We start from the raw sequence: 27,009 nt of genomic DNA on the forward strand, positions 1-27,009 counted from the left end.
CTACTGCTAGCCTCCACAACATGGACACCTCCACTACTGCTAGCCTCTACTACTGCTAGCCTCCACTACTGCTAGCCTCCACAACATAGACACTTCCACTACTGTTAGCCTCCACTACTGCTAGCCTCCACTACCACTAGCCTCCACAACACAGCCACTGTGACACCACCACCTCTGCTGTCCCAGGAGCTCCACCCTGCTACAAACACCACCACCACTGCAGTCTGCTGTTTCACATCACCAGCTCTTCAGACTCAAAGTCCCCGGGGAGTGGATCAGACCAAAAGAACCTATGGCAAGTACGGAAAGTGAATGTCTAGCATTTTAAGTGAAGAAATTCTTAAAAGGGTAATAAATATTACCCTTGCATTCATCTAACTAATGTCATAATTCAAATTCCATGTTCACCATAACCATTCTGATTAGGATTTGGTGTTCGGTGCCACCCAAAGGGAGAAAAGGCGCTGGTCCTACCGAAACAGGCATTCCAGTAGATGTGGTAGTTCCATTTCTTGAGGTAAAATTAAAAATTGGCATTCTTGTTTTATAGATCAGCCTCATAAATTTGGTTAAGAAAGTCTGCTTAGACTGAGGGTTGCTGGAGTGGAGGGGGGTGGGAGGGATGGGGTGGCTGGGTGATGGACATTGGGGAGGATAGGTACTATGGTGAGTGCTGTGAATTGTGTACCTCTGAAACAAATAATATATTTTAATAATTTAAAAAAGAGTAATTGAATAGAGACTATTTACATTAAAAAAAAAGAAAGTCTGCTTAGAGAAATAAATATTCTCAGGATACTGACAAAACCTGAACCTTCAAAAAGTGAAACACTAACAAACATTCCACTGAGCATTTCACATGTGCCAGATACTATTCTAAGTACTTGATAAAGAATAACTGATTTTTCATAACAACCTTACAAACTGGATCCTATTCTCCCCATTTAACATCAGAGGAAACTGAGACAGAGAGAGATTAAAGTAAAATTGTCTAAGAATACTCAGCTAATAAAAGAAAAAGTGCAGAATTTGAACCCAAGGAGTGTGACTCCATACTTAAACTTTTGTCAGTTCCACAAAGTAAATCCCCAACTAATGAGGCCTGCTAGCTGGTGGTTCTGCTCACTGCAGTATTTCTGGTGGGGTACAGACTGGCAAGAATACACGGTCCTATACCCTCCATTCTAAGGTTGAATTCTTGGTTTAATTAGCTGCAGACACAAAATCTTATTGGAAAAGAGCTGCCCACACACGACATGAACAGATGAAGCATCTAAGTGAGCCTTTTGCTCAGCTTCCAGATTCTGTAACCACAGTCCTGGCCACACTATCCACACAAGGTCATCTTTACTGGACTTAGCATTGTATCACGCTATAAACTGGTATTTATATTCAGAAACCATGTCTACATTCAGAAAGAATTTACACAAACAATATATATTAAGACAGTCATCTCCAAAATGGGTTGCACAAGGGACGCCCGGGTGGCTCAGTCATTAGGCGTCTGCCTTCGGCTCAGGTCATGGTCCCAGGGTCCTGGGATCGAGCCCCACATCGGGCTCCCTGCTCAGCGGGAAGCCTGCTTCTCCCTCTCCCACTCCCCCTGCTTGCGTTCCCTCTCTCACTGTGTCTCTCTCTGTCAAATAAATAAATAAAATCTTTAAAAAAAAAAAAAGAACAAAATGGGTTTCACAAGACTTTCCAATGAGGGGCGCCTGGGTGGCTCAGTTGGTTAAGCGTCTGCCTTCGGCTCAGGTCATGATCCCAGGGTCCTGGGATCCAGCCCTGCGGTAGGCTCCCTGCTCCTCAGGGAGCCTGCTTCTCCCTCTCCCTCTGCCTGCCACTCCCCCTGCGTGTGCTCTGTCAAATAAATAAATAAAATCTTAAAAAAAAAAACAAAAAACTTTCCAATGAAAGCACAGAAAGAAAAGTGAAAACTCTTATTTCATATTTGTTTTTAATCTTAAAATATAAGAATTATGCTTTACTAATATTAACTGTACAGACTAAGGATGATCCCCTGAGTCTGGTATATGTTTCCATATCACTTACCACATACAAGATGTCCTGAGGACACACAGGGAACTCCACAGTGTCTGAGGGAGAACATCAGTGTTTGAAGTCACTCATTTGCTTTTAGGATACTAGGACACACTGCAGTTAATACATAGCTGATTAAATGACCTTATGTATCATGGTTTTTATTTTTTTACCAACCAAACCAACCCTCACCACATAGATAAATGATTTTAAGGGATTCTTGCAAATAAGTAAACAAAAATAAAAAAACAATCCTCATGGGTTGAAGATAATATTAAAATTACAAACAAAACTAAACAATAGGAATGTAACAAAGTTGACCCTTCTATTCCTAGTATAACTTTTTAGAAGCTACATTAAGGGTAAAAACAATCTAATTGCTTCAAACAATAAGTTGGCCAAAAAAATTTTAAATTATCAAGAGACTACTTAAAATATGGATTTACATTTATTATTAACAATGAGTTGCATCCTTAGTGTACACTGTGCCTTGGTATATTAAATCAGAGTCAGCAAATATTTTCTGTGAAGGGTGAGACAGTAAATATTTTAGGCTCACAGGCCATACGTTTTTTTTTTTAAGCTTTATTTATTTGTTTTCGAGAGAAAGTGCATGTGGGTGCACGCTTCAGGGGAGGGGCAGAGGGAAAGAATCTCAAGCAGACTCCCAGCTGAGTGCCAAGCCAGACTCGGGGCTCTATCTCATGACCCCGAGATCATGACCTGAGCTGAAATCAAGAGTCCCACGCTTAGGGGGCACCTGGGTGGCTCAGTTGGTTGAGCATCTGCCTTCAGGTCATGATCTTGGGGTCCTGGGATCGAGCCGCTGCTTCGGGCTCCCCTCTCAACGGGGAGTCTACTTCTCCCTCTACCCTCCCCCCTGCTCCCACACTCTCTCTCTCTCTGTCTCAAATAAAATCTTTTTAAAATAAATAAATAAAAATAAAATAAAGCTTTATTTTAAATAATAAATGAGGGGTGCCTGGATGGCTCAGTCGGCTAAGCATCTGCCTTCGGCTTGGGTCATGAGTCCCAAATCGGCCTCCCTGCTCAGCGGGGAACCCACTTCTCCCTCTCCCTGCCACTCCCCCTGCTTGTGCTATCTCTCTCTGTCAAATAAATAAATAAGATCTTTAAAAATAATAATAAATAAATAATGAAAAATAAGGTTTTATGAAAACAACTTAAGTATACCCACTGATAAAGCAGCTGATTTAACTGGAAATCTAAAAGGATTCTGGGTGGAGGTAAAGACACAGCACTACACATGGAATTCTTTCCTCAGTCATTCTTTTTTTTTTTTTTTTAAGTTAATGGTCTTTTTTTATTGGAATAAAAAAAAAGACTAGCATTTACAACTTGGAATGGACGTAAATTGTAATTTCTTGATCAGCAGATCAGCAATGTTGATGCTTGTGCTGAAGTCCACAGCCACAACCTACTCTGCTGGCTCCAAGTCATGGTTCAGGAGGTTTTAAAAACAGAGAGTCCCAAGATGCTCCCTTGGTAAAGGTTTCTTGTTTAAAAAAAAAAAGTTTGTGTGAATGGTGACAGCTTGACACCCATTTCGCTCTAGGACAACACGGGACAACGCTAAACCAACACACACGGCATGCCACCAGGATGAGTGTCATGGTCACTCATGGGTGGGGGTGCCCAGAAGTACGAGAGGGCCGTCCTGCTAAGTGGGGCTACGTCTAGACTGTTTATCCTTCACCCATTTTTCTGCACAGCATCCTGAGGTAAACCAATTTTAAATGTTTTGTTTTCAGTAAACCAGCTATGACAATTTATACTAACAAGTTGAACTAGAACCCATTTGAAGAAGGTTTAAATTTGTTTTTTTCATTTTTTGTTTTTAATACAAATGCCTGACTGCTCAATTGTCAAGCTGCATGCATGAAAAACTGGCCAGCCCAAACAGTGTATTTTTTTTTTTTTAAGATTTTATTTATTTATTTGACAGAGAGAGACACAGCGAGAGAGGGAACACAGGCAGGGGGAGTAGGAGAGGGAGAAGTAGGCTTCCCGCCGAGCAGGGAGCCCGATGCGGGGCTTGATCCCAGGACCCTGGGATCATGACCTGAGCCGAAGGCAGACACTTAACGACTGAGCCACCCAGGCGCCCCCAAACAGTGTATTAATCATGAGCAAACGGAACTGCGAGGAGTCCATTAGGGGCTTCCTTATCATTAAGGTAGTACAAGTATTTATATCGTAAAACTGATGTGTAGCTTGATCTTTAGGGGACAGGACCACCAACCAATACATGCAGATTTTGTGTGTGTGGCAGAAGGTACTTTTGACATTCCGTTTTGCTATATAGAAACAGAATGAGTAAATGAACTGTTTTTTTTTTTTTTTTGCAAGAGGTAAGTAAAAGATTCAATTTGATTCTTCTAGAAGGGGGGAAAGGAGTTGAAAGTAGGCCTTCATTTTGCAGTCATCATCTGTACAAATTCTTCATAGTTGAATTGCCCATCTCCATCAATATCTGCTTCTCTGATCATTTCATCTACTTCTTCATCTTTAGTTTTTCTCCTAAGTTGGTCATGACATGACGTAGCTCCGCCGCACTGACGTAACCGTTGCCATCCTTGTCAAAGACTTGGAATGCCTCGCGAATTTCTTCTTCACAGTCTGTATCTTTCATTTTTCTAGCCATCATAGTCAAAAATTCTGGGAAGTCAATGGTGCCATTACCGTGGGCATCCACCACGTTGTTCATATCCTACCGTTCAGCTTCTGTTGGGTTCCGACCCAGTGACCTCATGACAGTTCCAAGTTCCTTTGTTGTGATGGTGCCATTTGTCAAATAGGGAGAAAGCATCCTTGAACTCAGCAATGTGTTCTTCAGTCAGCTGATCAGCCCTGGTGCGAGCCAAGGGAAGAAGAGCAGAGGGAGGGAGGGTGGCTGCACCAGCGCAGGGGCTGTGAGGGCGGGGGCGCCTCCGGGGCTGCTGCTAAGGCGCAATGTGCGCTCAGCGCTGTGCTGCGGCCGCTGCCCGACTGGGAGTAACCAAGCCGCGCCTGCGAGGCTCCCAGCACCACTGCCCTCCTGAGTCATTCTGAAGCAAGCTACTATGGCAAAGAAATTGAACATGCAAGCGTCGAATGCTAAACGACTTCACTGACGTGGTTTATTTTATAAAAAATACGACTTTTACATGATCTCAGGGTTGTGAGATCAAGGGGCTCCGCACTGGGAGTGGAGCCTACTTAAGTTTCTCTCCCTCTCCCTCTGCCCCTCCCCACCTCTCTAAAAATAATAATAATAACAATAAGACTTTTAAAATTTAGTAGTACCATTTACTATTGTGTCAAAAATACGTTAAATCCCAGGGGAGGGGGGAGGGGTATGGAAGATATATAGAACCTCCAGAAGGAAACTTACAGACTATTACAGAAAAAAATAATTTTAAAGATCTAACTAAGTGGAAGGACATATCATGTTCATGAATTGGGAGACTACATCTAGTTAAGATGTCAGTCCACCCAAATTAATATATAGATTCAGTGCAAACCCAGTCAGATTTCCAATAGGTTTTTTTCTTAGCAGAAATTGATAACTGATTCTAAAATTCACATAGCAATACAAAGGACCAAGAACAGCAAGGCAGTCCTGAAAAACAACAAGCTGATAGACTTACACTACCAAATATCAAGACCTATTATAATAATAATTAAGACAGTGTGGAATTGGTGCAAAGATACAAAATGATCAACGGAATACAACAGAGAATGCGAAACAGACCCACACCTAACGATCACTTGGCTTATAACAAAGGTGACACTACAGTAGAGAAGGGAAAGAATAATCCTTTCAATAAATGGTATTAGATCAACCAGATATCCATACAGGGGTGAGGGGTGGGGGGATGTATCTTCACTACCTCACAACATACCCAAAAAATGTAATTTCACATCACTGCAGACCTATATGAAAGTAATGAAAGAATAAAGCTTATTATGTGAGAAAATAGGAGAATTGCTTCCTGATCTTGGAGTAGGCAAAGTTTTTTTTTTTTTTTTTTGAGAGAGAGAGCATGAGAGGGGGGAGGGTCAGAGAGAGAAGCAGACTCCCTGCTGAGCAGGGAGCTCGATGTGGGACTCAATCCAGGGACTCCAGGATCATGACCTGAGCCGAAGGCAGTTGCTTAACCAACTAAGCCACCCAAGCACCCGGCCAAGTTTTCTTTAAAAGAACACAAAAAGGGCTAAACATAAAGGAAAAAGTTGATAAACTGAGAAAAGATATTCAAAATACATAGAACTTATATGTTCCAGAATACATAAAGAACTCCAACAAACAAATAAAATGACAAGCAACACAATAAAAAAAATGGGCAGAAAACCTGAACACTTCACAAAATAATAAATCCGAACAGTGTATATGCATATGTGCAGATACAGTTATAGATATGATAAATGTGTATATATATCATATAGACACACATATGCACTGTCTGGATTTATATATCATATATATTTGTCATATGTATATATTATTCATGTATTTATGAATAAAAAGATGCTCTACTTCATTAGTCATTGGGGAAAGACAAATTAAAACCACAATGCAGTAATATTACACACTAACCAAAAGGGCTAGAATGAAAAAAATAGGCAAATACTAGGTGTTGAAAAGAATGTCCAACAACTGGAACTCTCGTATACAGCTTGTGGGGCTGTGTATCGGTATCTATTGCTGCATAACAAAACTAAGTTGTTTAAAACAATAAACATTCATTATCACAGTTTCTGAGAGTCAGGGATCAGCGAGTGCCTTAACAGGTGGCTCTGGCTCAGGTCTCTCATAAAGGTTTATAAAGGGCTATTGTCACTGAAGACTTTGGGGGCTGGAGGATCTGCTTCCAAGATGGCTCACTCACACTCCTAGCCAATCAGTGCTGGGTGTTATCAAGGAAGCCTCAGTTCTTCTCTATATGGGCTTTTCCACAGGCTGTTTGAGTATCCACAATATATTGGTGGGCTTCCCCCAGAGTAAGTGATCCAAGAGACAGAGAGAAAAACTCTTAGGACCTAGTCTCTGAAGTCATACACCATCACTTTAATTTTATTCTCTTTGTTAGATTCAAGTTACCAGGGTCCAGCTTAGTCAAGAGGAGGGGAATTGGGCTCTACCTCTTGATGGGATAAGTATCAAACAATCTGTAGACCTATGTTAAAAACAAATACATCCACTTTGGCAAAGAATGTGACAGAACCCACTGTGGAGCATATATCTTAACCAAGGCCTCCAAGTGCTAACCTCCTCTTGCTCATTCTGATTATAGCGTGACGTGGTCACCGTAATAGATCAAAGTGATGTTCTACGAAATGGCCAGATGGTCCAGGTCTCTTCTGACTAGATTATGACAAGGCGTACAGGAGTGGAAGTGTTTACAAACCCTGGGCAAAACCAGAAAGGTATACTGATATCTGTTCCACTGGACTGTCTGAGATAGAAAAGAATGCACTCACCAAATCAGCGTCCACATATTAATGTGCTTTAGCAAAGACGCCACACACACCTCAGCAGTCATAATAAGGGCTATTCAGCTGAACTGCTGAAGTCTCCATTCTCCAGGATCCATCCAGTTTTGTAGGAAGGCAGGCCAATGAATTAAATGTCAGTATAATAGGGACCCACCATCCTTGCATCCTTAAGATACTTAAGGGTAGCACTAATCTCCACCATCCCTCACAGAATGTGATACTGGTTTTGATTCACTACCCTGGCCAGGAGCAGGCAGCAGATTCAAAGGCTTCTACTTGGCCTTCCCCACTATGACGGCTCTTATTTGACCGGTCAAGGATCTGATGTGGGTGCTACTCCAGCTTTTAGGTATGTCCATCCCAAGCATACATTTGAGGATAGAAGAAATGACTACCTGGTAGATCTGTGGGAGAATTCTACTTCTAAAAAGTATCATAAGAAAGTAATAAGATAAATACATACTAGCATTATACTAAGTGAAAGAAGCCAGACATGATTCCATTTATATGAAATGTCCAGAATAGGCAAATCCACAGAGACAGAAAGTAGGTTATCAAGGGCTAGAGAATAGGGAGTGACTGCTTAATGGGTAATGGGGTTTCTTTTGGGGATGATGAAATATTGCCCAGTTAGATAGTGGTGATGGCTGCACAACATTGTTAGGAGAAAAAAAACCACTGAACTGTACACTTTAAAGTGGCAAATTTTATGTTCAGTGTATTTTATCTCAAAAAAAAAGAAAAAAACAATACTGAGTGGCTGCTGGCTGTGTGATGAGCTGGCTGATGTATGAGGGCAATTTTACCCTCACTCAACTGACAAAACAGAATCCAGCTCACAGCTCTATATGCTCTAGCATACTGAGCCCTTGCAAAATGCTGAGGATACAAATATATTTCACCACTCACATTAACCAATACATTATAAAGTGACTGCTTCCTGTCCACTGACTCCCTATTTAAATTCGAAAGGCTCAGGGCTTCTTCAATAAAAGCAGTTTGGTGTCAGGGTGCAAGGTCCTTGGCATCTTCAACCCCAGGCAGTAGTAACTGGCTCTGCTCCTTACCCCATTCTCCCTGATTGGAGGGAAAATACAATCTCTTCTACAGAAGGCCAGAAAGATAGGAAGAAAGGATTCAAGGACTATCACACTTCAAGCAAATATTTATTGGATAAACTGTCTAGAAGTTTTCAAATTCTGCTCTGCACACCTCCCCTCACACCCAAGTTCCTTGGCAATATCTACTTCTTCAAGCAGAGCAGCTCTAGTTGATTGAGTTTTAAGTACTAGAAACAGACTTCTTTTTTTTGTGGTGAACATCTGTGAATTTTGTGACTTAACTATTGCCCCACCTCCCAAACCGTTCTTCATGTAAATGCATCCTGATTTTCCCTTAAGGGACCACTCTTACCTGCTCTTGGCCCACATGGATCCAGGGGAGCAGACCCTGAGCCCCGGGTTCCATGAGTAGAAAGAATGTAACTCTGTTGGCCAATGAACGTCCAGCATTCCTCTGTGATTACTTTAGGGTGGACACATGACCCAAGCCAAAATCATAGCCGGGACTGCCAGCACCTCGGGAAAGAGGTATTATCTTTCAACAGTGGTTGCTTAGCTAGTAGAATGCACACCCTAAGCTGATATCGATCTCCGCCGCGGCATGGGTGGAGCCTGCCTAAGAATGACACCAAAACAAAGAAAAGCAGAGCCAAAGGAAGAGAGATTAGGTCCAAATGACATCATTCAAGTCCCTTGCTGTTTTGGATCCTGCTGTTCCTAAAGACAAATAGACTTCTAGCCTTTTAGTTACTTCAGTCAGCAAGTCCCTCTCTTGCTTAAGTCAGCCTGAGTTGTATCTCTGTCACTCACAAAAAGACAGAGTCACAACAAATGTAAAATTATTTGAAAAAAGCTGAAAAACACGCATCTGGCCAATAAGCCTCAAACCTTTGCTGTAAATCATAGGCAGGGGGAGAATCTTAAAAAACAAACCAACCAACCAACCCACAACAACTCCTGGAAGAATTAGTCTCTTCTTGACTCCCCATTAAATTCCTAAATGTGCACAGCATTTTACAGTGTCCAAATCATTTTCCCACTGATAATCTCAGCTGATCTTCAAAAACAGAACAACCCGATGAAGTCAACATTCACACTGTGTATCTGAAGACACTGAAATTCAGAGAGAAGTGACTAACCAGAAGTCATCCAATTTGAAATCAAGGCTCCTGTCTCCAAATTGTGTCTTTTTGCAACTCATTACTGCTTTACACAGTTCTCAAATACACAGGGCTAGGAACGTGACTAGGCTCAGTACAGACCTGAGACCTGGCAGCATTGCTCTCCTGACCCCCGGCAGCTTGGCCTTGTTTAACTCAGTCCTTGCTCTCCTCCCTTTCTGCATGGTCTGAGATACAGACAAGCCCATGGTACAGCATCCCACTGCACATACGTGAGGGTGTGTCCCTCTACTGACCGGCAGCCCTAAAACGTCAGCGGCCTTCCTCTCAAAGTAGCCCGGCACCTATTAAATGCACATCAGCAGACCGCATCGGAGGAGGAAACAACGGCTCGAAGATGCACCTCGGGTGAAAAGTGACACTTCAGACAACGGCAGCTAACACAATTTATCTACTGGGATCTGAAAACCTAAAAATCATTACTGACTGGGAAAATCTCAACAGCATACATTCAAGGATTTAAAAGTATGTTAGACTCACTCTTTCTTTTTTTCTTTTTAGAGAGAGAGAGAGAGAGAGCACGAGTGGGGAGGGGCAGAAGGAGAGGGAGAATCTTAAGCAGACTCCACGCCCAGCATGAGCTGACCCCAAGATCATCACCTGAGCCAAAATCAAGAGTTAGACACTTAACTGAGTGAGCCACCCAGGCGCCCCTAAACTCACATCTTATACAAATATTAACTCAAGGGGCGCCTGGGTGGCTCAGATGGTTAAGCGTCTGCCTTCGGCTCAGGTCATGACCCTAGGGTCCTGGGATCGAGCCCCGCATCGGGCTACCTGCTCAGCGGGAAGCCTGCTTCTCCTCTCCCTCTCCCACTCTCCCTGCTTGTGTTCCCTCTCTGTCAAATAAATAAAATCTTAAAAAAAAAAAAAAAAGCTATTAAAATTGTTAAAAAAAAAAAAAACAAATATTAACTCAAAATGAATCAACAACCTAAATATAAGAGCTAAAACCATAAAACTCTTAGAAGAAAACACAGGGGCAATCTTCATTACCTTAGATTCTTAGATATGACACCAAAAGCATAAGCAGCAACAACATCAAAATAGATACATGGGACTCCATAAAAATTAAAAATGATTGTGTACCAAAGACATTATCAAGAAAGTGAAAAGTTGGGGTGCCTGGGTGGCTCAGTCATTAAGCTTCTGCCTTCGGCTCAGGTCATGATCCCAGGGTCCTGGGATCGAGCCCTGCATAGGGCTCCCTGCTCCACAGGAAGCCTGCTTCTCCCTCTCCCACTCCCCCTGCTTGTGTTCCCTCTCTCACTGTGTCTCTCTGTGTCAAATAAATAAATAAAATCTTTAAAAAAAAAAAAAAGTGAAAAGTCAATCTACAGAATGGGAAGGAATATTTGCAAATCATATAACTGGTAAGGGTCTAGTGTTCAGAATACACAAAGAATCCTAACAACTCGGGGCACCTGGGTGGCTCAGTTGTTAAGCGTCTGCCTTCAGCTCAGGTCATGATCCCAGGGTCCTGGGATCCAGCCCCGCATCGGGCTCCCTGCTCAGCGGGAGGCCTGCTTCTCCCTCTCCCACTCCCTCTGCTTGTGTTCCCTCTCTCGCTGTGTCTCTCTGTCAAATAAATAAAATCTTTAAAAAAAAAAAAAAAAAGAATCCTAACAACTCAACAACAAAAGGACAACCTAATTTTAAATGGACAAAGGACTTGAACAGACATTTCCCCAAAGATGCAAATGGCCAATAAATACATGAAAAAATGCTCAACATCATTCATCATTAGGGAAATGCAAATCAAAACCACAATGAGGGGTGACTGGCTGGCTCAGTTGGTAGAGCATGCAACTCTTGATCTTGGGGTACTGAGTTCAAGCCCCATGTTGGGGAGTAGATTGTACTTAAAAATTTTTTTTAATCCTTTAAAAAAACACACACATGGTGAGATACCACGAACCACTCACTAGAATAGCTGTAATTAAAACAGACAAAATGAATGGGGCGCCTGGGTGGCTCAGTTGGTTGAGCGACTGCCTTCGGCTCCGGTCGTGATCCTGGAGTCCCTGGATCGAGTCCCTGGATCGAGTCCCGCATCGGGCTCCCTGCTCGGCAGGGAGTCTGCTTCTCCCTCTGACCCTCCTCCCTCTCATGCTCTCTGTCTCTCATTCTCTGTCTCAAATAAATTAAAAAAAAAAAAAAATCTTTAAAAAAAAAAAACCAGACAAAATGAAAAATAACTAGTATTGACAAAGGTAAGGCAAAATGGAACCCTTAGACACTTCTGGTAGGAATGTAAAATAGTGCGGCTGCTGTGGAAAACAGTTTGAGTGGTTCCTAAAATAGTTAAATATAGAATTATACTTTAATCACAATTCTACTCCTAGGTCCTGTATGTAGCCAAAAGAATTAAAAACTGGTACTCAGGGGCCCCTGGCTGGCTCAGCCGATAGAGCACGTGACTCTTGATCTCAGGGTCATGAGTTTGAGCCCCACACTGGGCATGGAGACTACTTAAAAAAAAAAACAAAAAACTGGTACTCAAACAAGTACATGTACATGCATGTCTATCGCCGCACTACTCCTGAGAGCCAAAAGGTGGAAACAGCCCACGGGTCTAGTGTCTATCACCAGATGAATGGATAAACAATTGTGGGGGGTGTGTGTGTGTGTTCTATCATATGATATACTACCAGCCATAAAAAGGCATGAAGTTTTCTAACACATACTACAACACAGATGAGCCTTATGAACATTATGCTAAGTGAAATAAGCCACACACAAAAGGAAAAATGTTGTATGATCCTATATAAAACACAGGAAATGTGAAATATCTAGAATTAAGTGAACTCAGAGAGACAGAAAATAGATGAAAATTTAACAGGAGCTGAGGGGAAGTTATTGCTTAATGGGTACAGAGTTTCTTTGGAGATGATGAAAAAGTTTTGGAAACAGAGAATGGTGATGTTTGTGTAACACGGTGAATGTAATTACTGCCACAGAATTATATACTTTAAAATGGTTAAAATAGCAAATTTTATGTTTATATATCTTGCACAATAAAAACACTTTCAAAGAAAATGGTGTGCTGACAAATGCTACAATGTGGACAAACCTCCAAAATATTATGCTAAGTTAAAGAAGTTAGACACAGGGCGCCTGGGAGGCTCAGTCAGTTAGGTGTCTGCCTTCAGCTCGGGTCATGATCCCAGGGTCCTGGGATTGAGTCCCACATGGGGCTCCCTGCTCAGTGGGGCGCCTGCTTCTCCCTCTGCCCCTCCCCCCGCTCATGCTCGTGTTCTCTCTCTTTCTCTCAAAAATAAATAGAATCTTAAAAAAAAAATAAAGAAGTTAGACACAAAAGGTTACATATTCTATGATTCCATTTATATGAAATACCCAGAATAATTAAATCCACAGAGAGAGTGTAGATTGATGGCTGCCAGGGGGAAGGGGAAATGGGAAGAAACTGCTTAATAGGTAAGGTGCTCTACCCTGGAGTAGTGGAAATGTTCTGGAACGGAATAGAGGTAGTGGTGGCATAAAATTGTGAATGTACTGAATGCCACTGAATTGTTCAATTTACAATAGTTAATTTTATAATGGTACAACCTTCACCTCAATACATTTTTTTAAGTACATGAGAGAATTCAAGGGAATTCAGGGTGGCTCAGCAGTTAAGCGTCTGCCTTCGGCTCAGGTCATGATCCCAGGACACTGGGATCGAGTCCCATGTCCAGCTCCCCGCTCAGTGGGGAGTCTGCTTCTCCCTCTGCCCCTGGTCCTGCTTGTGCTCTCTTGCACTCTCTCTCTCTCTCAAATAAATAAAATCTTTTTAAAAATTAAAAAAAAAAAAGAATTCAGGGACTCGTCGGAGCAACAGGAATTAGGGCTAAGAGACAAGGCAAGGCAAGAACCATGAGGAGCACAGTAACTAGGCTGAGACACCCAGGAGCAGCAAGAAGAAGCAACTTGAGACTACAGTAACCCAACGCCTCCCTGCATCAGGGAGGGGGCAGCTAATGCGGCAGTAACTAAGAGACCCCCATTCACAGTAGATTAACTCAAAGAGAAGTTTATTTCTCTCTCATATAATAGTTTAGCAGGGAGCAGTCTGAGGCAGAGAGTGGAACTTTGCCATCCTCACTCAACGTGACACTTCCATCTCTGGAACCAAAAAGTGCTGTAGCTCTCATCATCCCCCAGCTGGCAGGAAGGAAAAAGGACAAGAGAGACACTCAGCCACTCTTTTCAAGCACGTGACCCCAAAAGTGGCAGATACGCCATTTCCACTTAGACTCCACTAGTTCGAACTTGGGCATCTGGCCACACTTAGCTGCAAAGAGTTACAAAAAGTTGATATATGCCCGGCTAAAACTCAAGTGCTCTATCATTAAAAAAAGAATGAGAGAGTCAATATTGGCAAAGACAACCAACACTCTGCCATTTATACTCACTTCAGATATTCTTTATTTTTTTTACTATTTTTCTGATGAAAGAACTAATTTCTAAGCCCTGAGGTTTGCAGTTGCTGTTCCATGGAATCTGTGGGCTAGGGTGGAAAGAAAAGAAATGCAAGGCAGTTACGGGCTGATGCCTCCTGTTAACCTCACTATACGGACCAATACCAACATAGCCTATTATTTGCGTTTTGTGACTGGGTATGTATGGTGTAGAAATAAGAATTTCTCTAAAATAATCAGTGAGAGCCATCTCTGTGCAATACTGGGTGAGGGGTACAGGAAAAAAAAGAAAGTGGGGCCCCTGTCTTTAAAAAACCTCCCAAGCTGTGTGACGATCACACACAAAGCAATCGCAATACAGTGAGATACCTAACAGAGAGTCATACCAAGTATAATGAAAGAATAACGCGAATGGGCTGCCTACCTGTGGGCAGGGAAATCGGAGAAGGCTTCCAGAAAAGTGGTGACCCTGGAGCTGGGTTCTGAAGGATGAGGAGCTACCAGACAAGGAAGGAAGACATTCAAGCAAAATGGAAAGCAGGAATAAAAACAAAGATATTTGCTGAGAAGGCAATAAACAAGAGCCAGGTCATGGATGTCACGAACACCAGAATCCCAAGCAGACTCCCCACTAAGCGCAGAGCCTGACGCAGGGGCTTGATCTCATGACCTAAGCCGAAACAGAGTCAGATGCTTAACCGACTGACCCACCCAGGCACCCCCAAAATTGACCATTTTATATATTTATTTTTAAAGCTTTTATTTATTTATTTGAGAGAGAGTGCGTGAGCACAAGCAGGGGAGCAGCAGAGGGAGAGGGAGAAGCAGACCCCCCCACTGAGTAGGGAGCCCTACTCAGGACTCCATCCCAGAACCCTGGGATCATGACCTGAGCTGAATGCAGACTTTTAACTGAGCCACCCAGGCGCCCCAAAAATTGACATTTTAAAGTGAACAATTTAGTGTCATTTAGCACATTCACAATGCTGTGCAACTATGGAGGTTCTTAGTTTTTTACCAAGTCCAGGAAAGCCTCTGTGATTTCCCTGTGACTCCACCCCCTCCCTCACATATCTCAGCTCAAACCCATAAGCCAGATCCTTGTGGTTTCCAGCAAACATCTGCCTCAAGTCCCTAAGCTGCCATAGCCTAGCCTTTCCTGACCTTAGCTCTCCTGGGAACACAGGGCACAGTGACCAGAAGCAAATTTGACCAGATCTACCCCTTATTTTACACTTTTCAAGGACTCTGCCTTGCCAAAAGAATAAAGTCTCAAATCCTTAACAGGACATACAAGGCTCTCTACAATCTGACATCTGCTGGTCTCCCTAGCCTCATCTCCTAAAGATTTTGCCCTAAAATTCTTTCCTCTCACTATGCTTCCTTTGCTACCTGCGCCTGCTCAAACATGCTATTCTCTTTCTCTCACCCTGAGAAGGGTATTTTCACCCCATACACTTTTCCCCCAGGCTTATCTTACCCTGGGGAAAGTTCTCATCCTATTTCCATTATTCCCATCGAACAGCTCTGATTCCAATCTCATTTCACTCTGGCACCACTCTGATCCACACTTCACTATTCACTATTCTCTGGACATGTCACTGACCATGTCATACCCCAGGATGACTTTTTTCCACTCCCTCTTCTACTTCCCTCATGTCACTGAGAATAGTCTTACCCTGAACACATCTGCTTCTGCTCCATCTGTCTGGGTCTCTCGTAAGTCCAGGGCTTCCTTCACCAGGTCCCTCACCCCAAACTTACTGGCACCTGGGTTTTAGAGCAGTCAAAATCACAGAGACAGAAAGTGGAATGGTGGCTGCCAGGCGCTTGGGGGGGCGGGGGGGTGGTGCAGGAAAAGGGAGTGAGTGTTTAATGGGTATAAGTTTCCATTTTACAAGAAAAGCATCCTGGAGATGCATGGTGGTGATGGTTTCACAACATCATGAATGTATTTAATACCACTCAACTATACAGTTAAAAAATGGCTAAAATGGTAGATTTTATGTTACATGTATTTTACCACAATAAAAAAAAAATGGTGGGGGGTGGCTACAGGTACTGAGACTTAGGAGAGAGATATAGTATATTCCAGCTGCGGGGGGGGGGGGGGCAGGGGCAGTGTGCATCCTGATCTTATTCTCCCTCACCTTCTTTTCTGACAGTGACACACTTCTATTAGGATCGCATTTGAATTCAGCCTCATTTTACCCTAAAGATATTTCAGACTCTAGCCTCATCTTACTCTAGGAACAGCTCTCACCTAGGCCTTTCTAATCACATACCATAGAAAGTACCACTCCAGTACACCCTGAGGTGGCTGACACTCTGACCTTGGCTGACATTAAGCCTCAGGAAAGAAGAGCGATGTGAAGCAATTGGCCTGAGTAACTCTAAGGTTATCCCAAACTATGGGAAGAAGGTCTTTCCCAGGGAGTGGGGGAGAAAAATTTCCAAACCATCCCAAACCCAGAAGGGGTACACTTTCTGCGTGTACAAGCCAAAGGTGTGTCAAATGGCACACAGGAAGATTTCACCCAGAGGCCTCTTTCCAGGTACGTTTTAGGTTTCCAGCTGCAGCAGCATCACAAATATCAGTGGGTTCCCACGTGAGTCAATGAACAATGCGCAATTCAGGACGTTCAGGCTTTGCCTTTCTTCTGGTATCTAGGCCTCTGGTTTACACACTTCACTCAGCAGCAAAGCAATAATATTTAGACTCCGTCCTTCTATAATATTTTGGGGGGCCTGGAACAGACCTAGGCTTTACAACTTTCTAGCCATGCAATCTTGGACAAATAATTTTCCTCACTTGTAATTTTCCTCATCTTGCTGGGATGTGAAGAAAAGTAAACAAATATCTATAAAGCCTCTAGCAGTGTAGCTGCCCCAAAAGATTTCATGCAACAAATACTTACTAAGCATAGGCTACACACCAGTCAGTATTCTAGGCACTGAGGACTTGGCAATGAACGAAAATCCCTGCTCCTGTGGAACTAACAAGGTGGAGGGCTGGAGAAAGAAATCTATCAGAGGGTGATAAAGGCTATGGAGAAATACAGAGAAAGAGGTTGCAGGGTGCTCTGAGAAAGGAGTTGCTATTTTTAAATAGAGTGACTGAAGAAATCCTTACTGAGAGGTTGGCATTTGACCAAAAGATCTGAAAGAAATGAGCTAAGGAGCCCCACGGAAAGAGGAAAAAGAGGGGAAAAACAAATGTGAAGGGTTCGAGGCAGGAGCATGTCCCTCTTGTTCAAAGAACAGTGAGGAGGCCCACGGGGCAGGGTGAGCAGGTGGAAGGAGATGAAGATAAGCCAGGTAACTGAAAGCCCAGGACTTGGACTTTTTCTCTGAAAGATACGGTTTTGAACAGAAGAGCTATATGATTAGATTTACATCTTGAAAGGATCGCTCTGACTGTTCCATTTAAAACAAACTGTTGGCAGGCAGGGGCAGAAGTGGGAAACCAACTAAGAGGCTATTACCTCTCCAAGAAAAGGGGCAACAGTAGTTCAGATCAAGGGGGTAGTAGCAGAGGATATGAAAAATGTCTGAATTTCGGATACGTTTTAAAGGTAGAACAAATAGGATCTGCTGACAGACTGAATGTAAGTGTGAACTTGTTAAGTTTAAAATGCTGATTAGACGGAGGCCTGGGTGGCTCAGTCGGTTAAGCGTCTGCCTTCGGCTCAGGTCATGATCCCGGGGTCCTGGGATCGAGCCCCGCATAGGGCTCCCTGCTCAGCGGGGAGCCTGCTTCTCCCTCTCCCTCTGCCTGCCACTCCCCTGCTTGTGCTCTCTCTCTCTCTCTCTTTGACGAATAAATAAATAAAATCTTTAAAAAACAATAAAATAGGGTGCCTGGGTGGCTCAGTTGGTTGGGCGACTGCCTTCGGCTCAGGTCATGATCCCAGAATCCTGGGATCGAGTCCCACATCGGGCTCCTGGCTCAGCAGGGAGCCTGCTTCTCCCTCTGGCCCTCTCCCCTCTCATGCTGTTTCTCTCTCTCTCTCTCTCAAATAAATAAATATCTTTTTTTTAAAAAAGTTTAAAAAAATAAATAAAAAACAATAAAATAAAATGCTGATTTGACATCCAAAATCTCAATTAAGAGGTTAGATATACAAGTCTAAAGTTCAGAGAAGGCTGAGCTGGAAACACAAATTTGAGAGTTTTCAATGAACAGATGATCCTTAAAACAATGGAAATGGCTTCTAAATGTCATTGATTTATTACACAGTAATGAAATAGCCAACGAATAGTGGCTGCTTTTATAAGCCCTTTGTTTCCTTAAGGTGCTAGAAATCTTGCCAACTCTTAACGTGAATAAAACTTTGGTGCCCAACATCTAACCCCATTACCAATCCCTCACAAAAATTTGACTTTCTGCTCTGCATTTTTCCTCACTCTCTGCCTTCCTTTCAAATTTTCAATTAAAACATCAGGTACGTGGGGGCACCTAGATGGCCCCGTCAGAAGAGTAAACGATCGTGAGTTCAAGCCCCACGTTGGGTGTAGAGACTACTTAAAAAAAAAAATTTTTTTTTTAAACATCAGGTAAGTGGAGGCATTGTGGTATTAAGTGGTAAAGGCACTAATAATTCTATAGTTAGACAGGTTTGAATCCTCTGTCTTAGCTATATACTAGTTCTATGACCATGGAACTGTAATTTTCTTAGTAAGATGGAGCTAATAGTAACTCTGTTACAGAATTGTTGTGATGATAACATCCATTCATTCACTTGTTCAACAAAAACTTACTGAGCATCTATCACATGCCCAGGACTATGTCTAGCACTAGAGCTACAATGGTAAACAGGCAGAGGTCGTACTGTCCTCGTCAAGCTGACAGCCCAAGGGACCATAATATTTCTAAACAACCAAGACAAAATTTAAAATTTTTAAAAATCATCTTAAAAAAATAAGTATGTAAAGAGCATCACACAGTGCCTGGCAAGTAGTAGGTCCTAAATAAATGACCACACTTATATTTTATAATTAAAGTATATAAATCCTCATAGAACAACACATTTTTAGAATTGGGGTGACTTTTAGAAATCAAAAGGTCCAACTCTCGGGGCGCCTGGGTGGCTCAGTTGGTTAAGCGACTGCCTTCGGCTCAGGTCATGATCCTGGAGTCCCCGGATCGAGTCCCGCATCGGGCTCCCTGCTCGGCAGGGAGCCTGCTTCTCCCTCTGACCCTCCCCCATCTCATGCTTTCTCTCTCTGTCTCATTCTCTCTCTCAAATAAATAAATAAAATCTTTAAAAAAAAAAAAAAAGGTCCAACTCTCTCATTTAACAGAAGAGCAGATTAAATTACTCCATAATAACTTACTCAGGACACCTGTTCAATCAGGCCGTGAGCCAGGTAGGTGGGTACAAGGATAGTAAAACAGTCCCCGCCTTATGTCAAATAAATATGCAAGGGGAAGTGACCTGCCTGAGTAACTTAGCTGCTCACTCACACTGGAAATCATGCCTTCTAATTTTCAGTGTTTCGCTCTTTCCACTGATCCAAAATTATTCCATTTAAATAAAAATATTTATCAAGAAGAAGCTTACCATGTGCCCGGTGCCAAAGAGAGTGGCATTGTACAACTCAGCAAGTCCTCACAGGTAAGTTGTCAAAAAGAATAGCTTGGGCTTAGAAATTGATCCTTTTTGGGCACCTGGGTAGCGCAAGTAGGTTAAGCGTCTGCCTTCGGCTCAGGTCCCACGATCCCAGGGTCCTAGGATTGAGCCCCGCATCAGGCTCCCTGCTCCATGGGGGGTCTGCTTCACCCTCTGCCCCTCCTCCCACTCATTCTCTCAATCTCTCTCTCAAATAATAAATAAATAAAATATTTTTTAAAAAGAAAGAAATTGATCCTTTTTTGCTCCGTGAGTCATCAACAATACGCAGCAGCCAGGGCCTATTGGTGTTGGTAGCAAATTACAGAAAGATGGAGAAAAATAAAGTGAAAGCCACTGGCTAAGCAGAGAGAAAACAGAGCAAGGCCTTTCTCCTTCGCTCCAGAGATTAAGTCACAGTCCCTCCAGGGTAGGGCCGATCACAGAACTCCGCCTTTACTCTCTCTGGACCATCCACGCATCCTCACCCCCTTTCAAGGATTGGGTTTCTAATGGGAAAAACAACAGTGGAGTGGAAAGAGCACACCTTGAGGGCTCACAGACCTCAGCTGAAATGCTGGCTCCACCTCTCACTGGCTGAATGTTTCTTACCTCATCTATTTCTGCATAGAAAATGGTGACTATACTGTACTTACTTCTGTGGTGAGCATTAGAATTGTGTTCGATGTATCTAGAAAAATGCCTAGCATGCAGAGGTTACTCAATACATAGTACTATCGTTAATTATTATTAATGTCCAGGTCTCCCCTACCTACCCCACACTCCTTGTGACTGCAGGCTTCAACAGAGCACCACAGTGTAGGGCTCCAACAGGAACAGGAAGCTCTGAGACAGACATGGCACCTCCACTGGCTACATTCCTCTCTCTCTCCTCCCTCAACCTAGACCAGCTCAGCTCCCCACTCCACTCTGCCAACTTTGAAAAAACAGAATCTTTGAACCTGCCTTCTCTGGTCCCTCTTCAAAATATCATCTTCTTTCCTTCCTTCCCTAACCACTATCTTTCTCAAAAGAGAAGTCTACACTTGGTGCCTCTGTGTCCTCACCTCCTACTCCCTCCCTAAGCCACAGCAGTCTAGCTACCATCCCCACCCCTCTACTGAAACTGCCGTCACCAGGTCACCAATGACTCAACAGCTCAGTTCAGGGCTCACCCTACTTGTTCTCTGCTTCAATAGACACTTAAGACACTTTATTTTAGAAACTCTTCCCATTCCTGGCTTCCCAGACAGTACTTTCTCCTACCTCTCTGATTGCTCCTCCTCAAGACTCCTTCCCTAGCTTTTCTGTCTACATATATCAGAGTTCCCCTAGGCCCTATCCTCAACCTCATTCCTTTCCACACTTTATGGATTTTACTCAGGTGACTTCACCTATTACTCTTTTTTTAAGATTTTAGTTATTTATTTATTTGAGAGAGAGCAAGAGAGAGAGCTCGAGCAGGGAGAAGGGCAGAGGGAGAAGAAGATGGCCCACTGAGCAGGGAGCCCGATGGGACTCTGGGATCATGACCTGAGCCAAAGGCAGACGCTTAACCCACTGAGCCACCCAGGCGCCCCTCACCTATTGCTAATGATCTCTACTCTCACTTGGAAATCATTCCCATAGCTATGCTCCTACCTCTCTGAGGAACTCCAAAGCTCCTATCTTCTCCCCTAAGTAGCAGATGTCATCCAAGAGCATCTCAAACCAACATAAACTCCCCACAGCAGCTCTCTACACTGTATTTCCATGTGTTAATGGCCTCACACTAACATCCAGTCACCTGACACTTCCTCCTCCGCCCTTCGCTCACACATTTCAGTCAATCCCCATGACCACTACCCTAGTCCCAGCCTCCAGCATTTGCAACTGCTCTCCTGCCTCTAGCTTATCCATTCTCGGCCTCCCGAGCACAGGCATCAAAGAGATCTTTCTAAAACACCACTCTGACCAAGTGACTCTCCACCTTAAATATCTAGAGTAAAGCTCAACTCCAACAGGATGTAAGCTCTTTGCCATTCAGAATCCCTTCTGAGCAGCCCAACAGTCGGTCCAGCACCAGGAACAAGTCACCATTCCCTGAACATGCCATGTATTTCTTCACTCACATTACCTAGTACTCTTCTGGTCATCCTTTTTTTGTTTGTTTGTTTTTTTAAGTATAATCTCCATTTTTTTCCCCCAAAGGACTTAGCTCCTTACATGGGTTTTGGTAGAGGTAGTGGGGCAGTACCTGCAGGTCTAAATTGGGGTGGGGGTGTTGGGTCCTTCTGTGCTTCACGAAAGCAATTCCTGACTACCTTACTATGGATGGCACAGCGCACACAGTAATGTAGTTTCACAGAGAGCTTGGGAAGCACATCGACCTTGAACACACTTGCTTCAGACATGTCCCTGACGGCGGCAGCCTCTACGTTCCGAATAACGAACTTCTCAATGGCCTTGTCCTTGGGCACACAACAGACCCAGCTGGTGCAGCAAAGAGGCTGCATGAGACCACGGCTCTTTTTGGCATGACCATTATTCCTTCTTTCCTTGGTCATCTTAGAAGGGAGGACCCGAGAGACACTCTTCTGGTCATCCTTAAAGATCCACCTTAAACATCTCTGAAGCCTTCCCCGACACCCTCTAGCTAAGCATTTAGACCCTCCTTCCTTTCTCCCAATACATCTTCTATGTTCCTCTACTGTAGCACTTGTGACACAATATTGAGTGTACTTGCCTATGTGCTTATCTTCTCAGTAATCTGTGGATTGCTCAAGGACAAGGACTATGTCTGTCACATCTCCGTAAGGCAGCCCACTTGCCCAGTCTCTCAAGATGAGCAGCCAGACTATCAACCATGATGGAGATATTCCCCCCATATCAGGAGAGCGAACTCTAATGGCAGCAGGAAGTCTTAATACTTTCCCTCTTGCAAATGCTGCTTGGACTCTGACTCCAGAGGAGGCATCCTGACCTGATTCCTGGGGCCCTTCTGCCTAGAACAGCCTGTTCAATAGGGATAGGAGAGCTTCCTGTAGATCAAAATTCTTTGGAAAATGATTTCTAAAATGGGCTAATTACAAGTAGGGCTGGCCACTGCCAGATCCATTTCAGGAAGTCATGTCAAGACTTTTACATATCGTCAAAAGTAAGTGAGGTGAGTACTACAACAGCCTGTGGCTAGTCTTCCTGCTTTTAATTCCACCTCTCCTTGGGACACAGCCCTGCACCACATACTGGCAACAAGTTGTTCACTAGCCAGAAATCTGCAATGGCTTCTCACTGCCTAAAACTGCACAGCATGGTGATTAAGAACAAGGACCCTAAGGGCGCCTGGGTGGCTCAGTTGGTTAAGCAACTGCCTTCAGCTCAGGTCGTGATCCTGGAGTCCCGGGATCGAGTCCCGCATCGGGCTCCCCGCTCGGCGGGGAGTCTGCTTCTCCCTCTGATTCTCCCCCTCTCATGCTCTCTCTCTCTATCTCATTCTCTCTCTCAAATAAATAAATAAAATCTTTAAAAAAAAAAAAAATCAAGACCTTCTGGGCGCCTGGGTGGCTCAGTCGGTTAAGCGACTGCCTTCGGCTCAGGTCGTGATCCTGGAGTCCCAGGATCGAGTCCCGCATCGGGCTCCCTGCTCGGCGGGGAGTCTGCTTCTCCCTCTGACCCTCCCCGCTCTCATGTGCTCTCTCTCATTCTCTCTCTCTCAAATAAATAAATAAAATCTTTAAAAAAAAAAAGAACAAGGACCCTAAAATATATCATCCAGGCCTGAATCCCAATTCCACCACTCATTAACCATGTGAGTTTGAGCAAGTTATTTAAGTTCTCTGGGCCTCTGTTTTCTCACCTGTAAAATAAGAAAATAATAGTATACCTACCCTCTTAGGATTGGTATAAAGATTAAATACTCTAAAAATAAGAATTAAATAATAAAAAATTAAACCAGCTTACCATTAAAAATGTTAATAACAGTGCCTGGCTCATGGTAAGAACTTAGTAAATTATATATAAACATATTCAGGTTTCAAGTCCCTCTGTCATTTAAAACCTGAGACAAGAACTGTTGCCCTGACCCATTTCACATGCCACAACTCACCAGTTCCCAATCCTTTTAACTTCTGACTTCATCACTTATGATTCTTTGCCTCTACCCACAATATCAACGCTCCATCTACCAGCCTCTCCCTCTGTCCTTAGCTGCAAATTCTCCCTGGCAGTGCTACCTACAGCTGCCTGGAAAATGCCCCCTCAGCAGAGTGCCCTGGGGGGTGCCACACCTAAGAGCGATACAGGATAACACCTTCACCTGAGCACCCCAATCTCCTTGCTCACTCCTACTTGCACTCAGGTCATTTTTCCAATCCAAACGCCTCCCTGAACTTCTGCAGGAGATAAACCTTAAACAGAGTTTTAGAGACTAAGTCACACCATCTCCAGGAAGCCTGCTAGACTACAGTGATCCTCAACCACTAAAGTCTTAATCTGTAAGATATACTTCCTCACTCATATCATCCAACCATCTCTATGAGATGAAGTTCCATGAGGCAGTATCTGGTGTTCTATCACTACGTCCCTATTATCCTAGAACAATGACTGGGTCATAGTAAATGTTTAATAACTACTTACAGAATGCAATTAATCTAACCCAACATTTTCATCTTTTTTTTTTTTTTTTAAGATTTTATTTATTTGACAGAGAGAGACACAGCGAGAGAGGGAACACAAGCAGGGGGAGTGGGAGAGGGAGAAGCAGGCTTCCCGCTGAGCGGGGAGCCTGATGCGGGGCTCGATCCCAGGACCCTGAGATCATGACCTGAGCCGAAGGCAGACGCTTAACGACTGAGCCACCCAGGCGCCCCAACATTTTCATCTTTAAATAAGAAAACGGGGTGCCTGGGTGGCTCAGTCAGTTGAGTATCCGACTCTTGATTTAGGCTCAGGTCATGATCTCAGGGTCGTGAGATCGAGCCCCGCATCAGGCTCTGCACTGAGGGTGGAGCCTGTTTGGGATTCTCTCTCTTCCTCTTCCTCTGCTGTTCCACACCCTCCCCCCACCCGGCTGCCACTTGTGCTCATGCACTCTCTCTCTTTCTCTAAAAAAAAAAAAAGAAAAGAAAAGAAATAAATAAGAAAACTAGGATTGAGAAAATAGAAGTACCTCAGTCAAAGCTGAGTGAGGACTGAAATCCAGAACTCTGCAAGACTGAAATTATGAATGCAATCCACCCCCAACACACCTCTAGGCCAGCTGCAATTCACAAGAGAGCAGACAGTTCTCTGATTAAACTGAGTGACGTTCCCTCAAAGCAGGGCATTTATCTTCTCCTCCAGAAGCAAAAGACTAGGCCAACTATAGATGTTCGATTAGCTAAATCTCTTACCATTGATTCTAGGACATAATCAGGGACTGGTGGATTAACCAAGATCTCCAGCTTTCTGTAGCAACAACCCAGTCTGTGAAAAGAAGGGGAGCCCTGGAGTTACCTTGCCAACCAAAGGACAGGTTGCCATTCAACTTCTCCAAGCCTTACTAACAGAAAAGCAGGAAACCACTTTGTGCTCATTTACCTAATTGTGTTCCGTGGAACACTAGTGTCTTATGTAATGTCAATAGATGGGTTTGTCTGGAGCTTGGGGGTAGGGAGCAGGGAGGGGGTGGAAATTCTGTAATCAAAAAAATATAAGAGGGGCATCTGGCTGGCTCAGCCCATAGAGCATGGGACTCTTGATCTCAGGGTCATAAGTTCAAGCTTAAAAAAAGTTGGGGGGGGGGGCGCCTGGGTGGCTCAGTCATTAAGCATCTGCCTTCAGCTCAGGTCATGATCCCAGGGTCCTGGGATCGAACCCCACATCGGGCTCCCTGCTCAGCGGGAAGCCTGCTTCTCCCTCTCCCACTTTCCCTGCTTGCATTCCCTCTCTCGCTGTGTCTTTCTCTGTCAACTAAATAAATAAAATATATTTTTTTTAAGTGTAGGAAACCCTACATACCTTTCCTTATCATATTAAAGGATCCTAGCTTTTCCAAACTTGATCTCAAAGGTCTCTCAAGAGTAATACCTATTGTCTTTTCATATGAGAGAGATATTCTGAAGAACACTTATTTTATTTTTTAATTTACTTTTTAAGAACTTATTTTAGGGGTGCCTGGGTGGCTCAGTCATTAAGCGTCTGCCTTCAGCTCAGGTCCTGATCCCAGGGTCCTGGGATCGAGCCCCGCATCAGGCTCCCTGCTCTGCGGGGAGCCTGCTTCTCCCTCTACCAGCCCCCCTGCTGTGTTGTCTCTCTCTCTGTCAAATAAATCAATAAAATCTTTTAAAAAAATTAAAAAATAAAAGAATGCAGTGTACACATGTATAAAGGTACTATTATTCCACAGTTCCCCAAATGGACAGGACCCTAAATAGGAACTGGACCTGGACTACTAAAATCACATTACTTTCTCCAGCACAATAAGCTTGGGAGAAAGTTAACCTGGATTCAGATCTGTCTGCTAACTTTAAAGCCTGTGTCTTTCTATCATTACACTATATTCCTTGACAGTTGTTTATTCTAAAAAATCTTTACGGAGCTACAGATGCAATGCTAGGTACAAGGATATAAGGAAGTGTAAGATTTAGTAATCTCTGCACTCACTGAACTCATAATTTGGTGATATTCATTGCTATGATAGAGGGAATGGGAACATAGGGATAGACAGACGGAAAGGAGGTAATGAGAGCTTGAGGGGAGCCCTAATCTTTGGTGGTAAAAGAAGTTGCCAGGGAAGGCTTCCCAGAGACGTAGGTACATCAGCGCTAGTCTAGTGATAAAGAACATGGGGGAGGGGAGGGGAAACATGGGCTCTCAAGGGAATAGACCAGTTTCTTAAAGAAGGCCAGTTTCTGGCCTATCCAATGAAGTAGGAGAGGAAAAAGGGGTCTTTACCAGATAATAGCACCTCTGGGGACTAACCAGAGATGCTTTAGGAAGCACATGCCAGGTTGGGTCGCCACCAGATACAAACAGCTGCCCTCCTGGAAACAATTAAGTGGCAGTTTTTACTCTGACAGAATCTTAGGCTTCAATGGAATATTTTGAAATCGCTTAAATAAACTCCCAGTTTATTGATAATAAGAGGTCCTAAGAGAACCTGGCTTCATTTGTCTCAACTCGAGCTGAATACGGGAGAAACACAGGTTAGACAATAATAATTATAATGGATGACAAT

At 43.5% G+C, this 27,009-nt stretch overlaps 2 protein-coding genes and 1 pseudogene across 8 annotated transcripts in view; all 3 read right to left on the reverse strand.

Annotated features, from left to right (window-relative positions):
* The window catches only part of STIM1 (stromal interaction molecule 1), a 188,504-nt gene that overhangs the window by 120,006 nt on the left and 41,489 nt on the right, over positions 1-27,009 (reverse strand). The gene's annotated exons all lie outside the window — the stretch shown is intronic.
* On the reverse strand, positions 4,337-8,969 carry LOC110593404 (annotated as a pseudogene).
* Positions 22,016-22,400, reverse strand: LOC110593448 (40S ribosomal protein S26-like). The gene has a single exon (XM_021704716.1). It carries the CDS (start codon positions 22,358-22,360, stop codon positions 22,016-22,018), a length of 345 nt encoding a protein of 114 aa, XP_021560391.1. The 5' UTR covers positions 22,361-22,400.

The sequence above is a fragment of the Neomonachus schauinslandi genome, chromosome 11 (genome assembly GCF_002201575.2).
Source record: "Neomonachus schauinslandi chromosome 11, ASM220157v2, whole genome shotgun sequence".
Classification (NCBI taxonomy): Eukaryota; Metazoa; Chordata; class Mammalia; order Carnivora; family Phocidae; genus Neomonachus; species Neomonachus schauinslandi.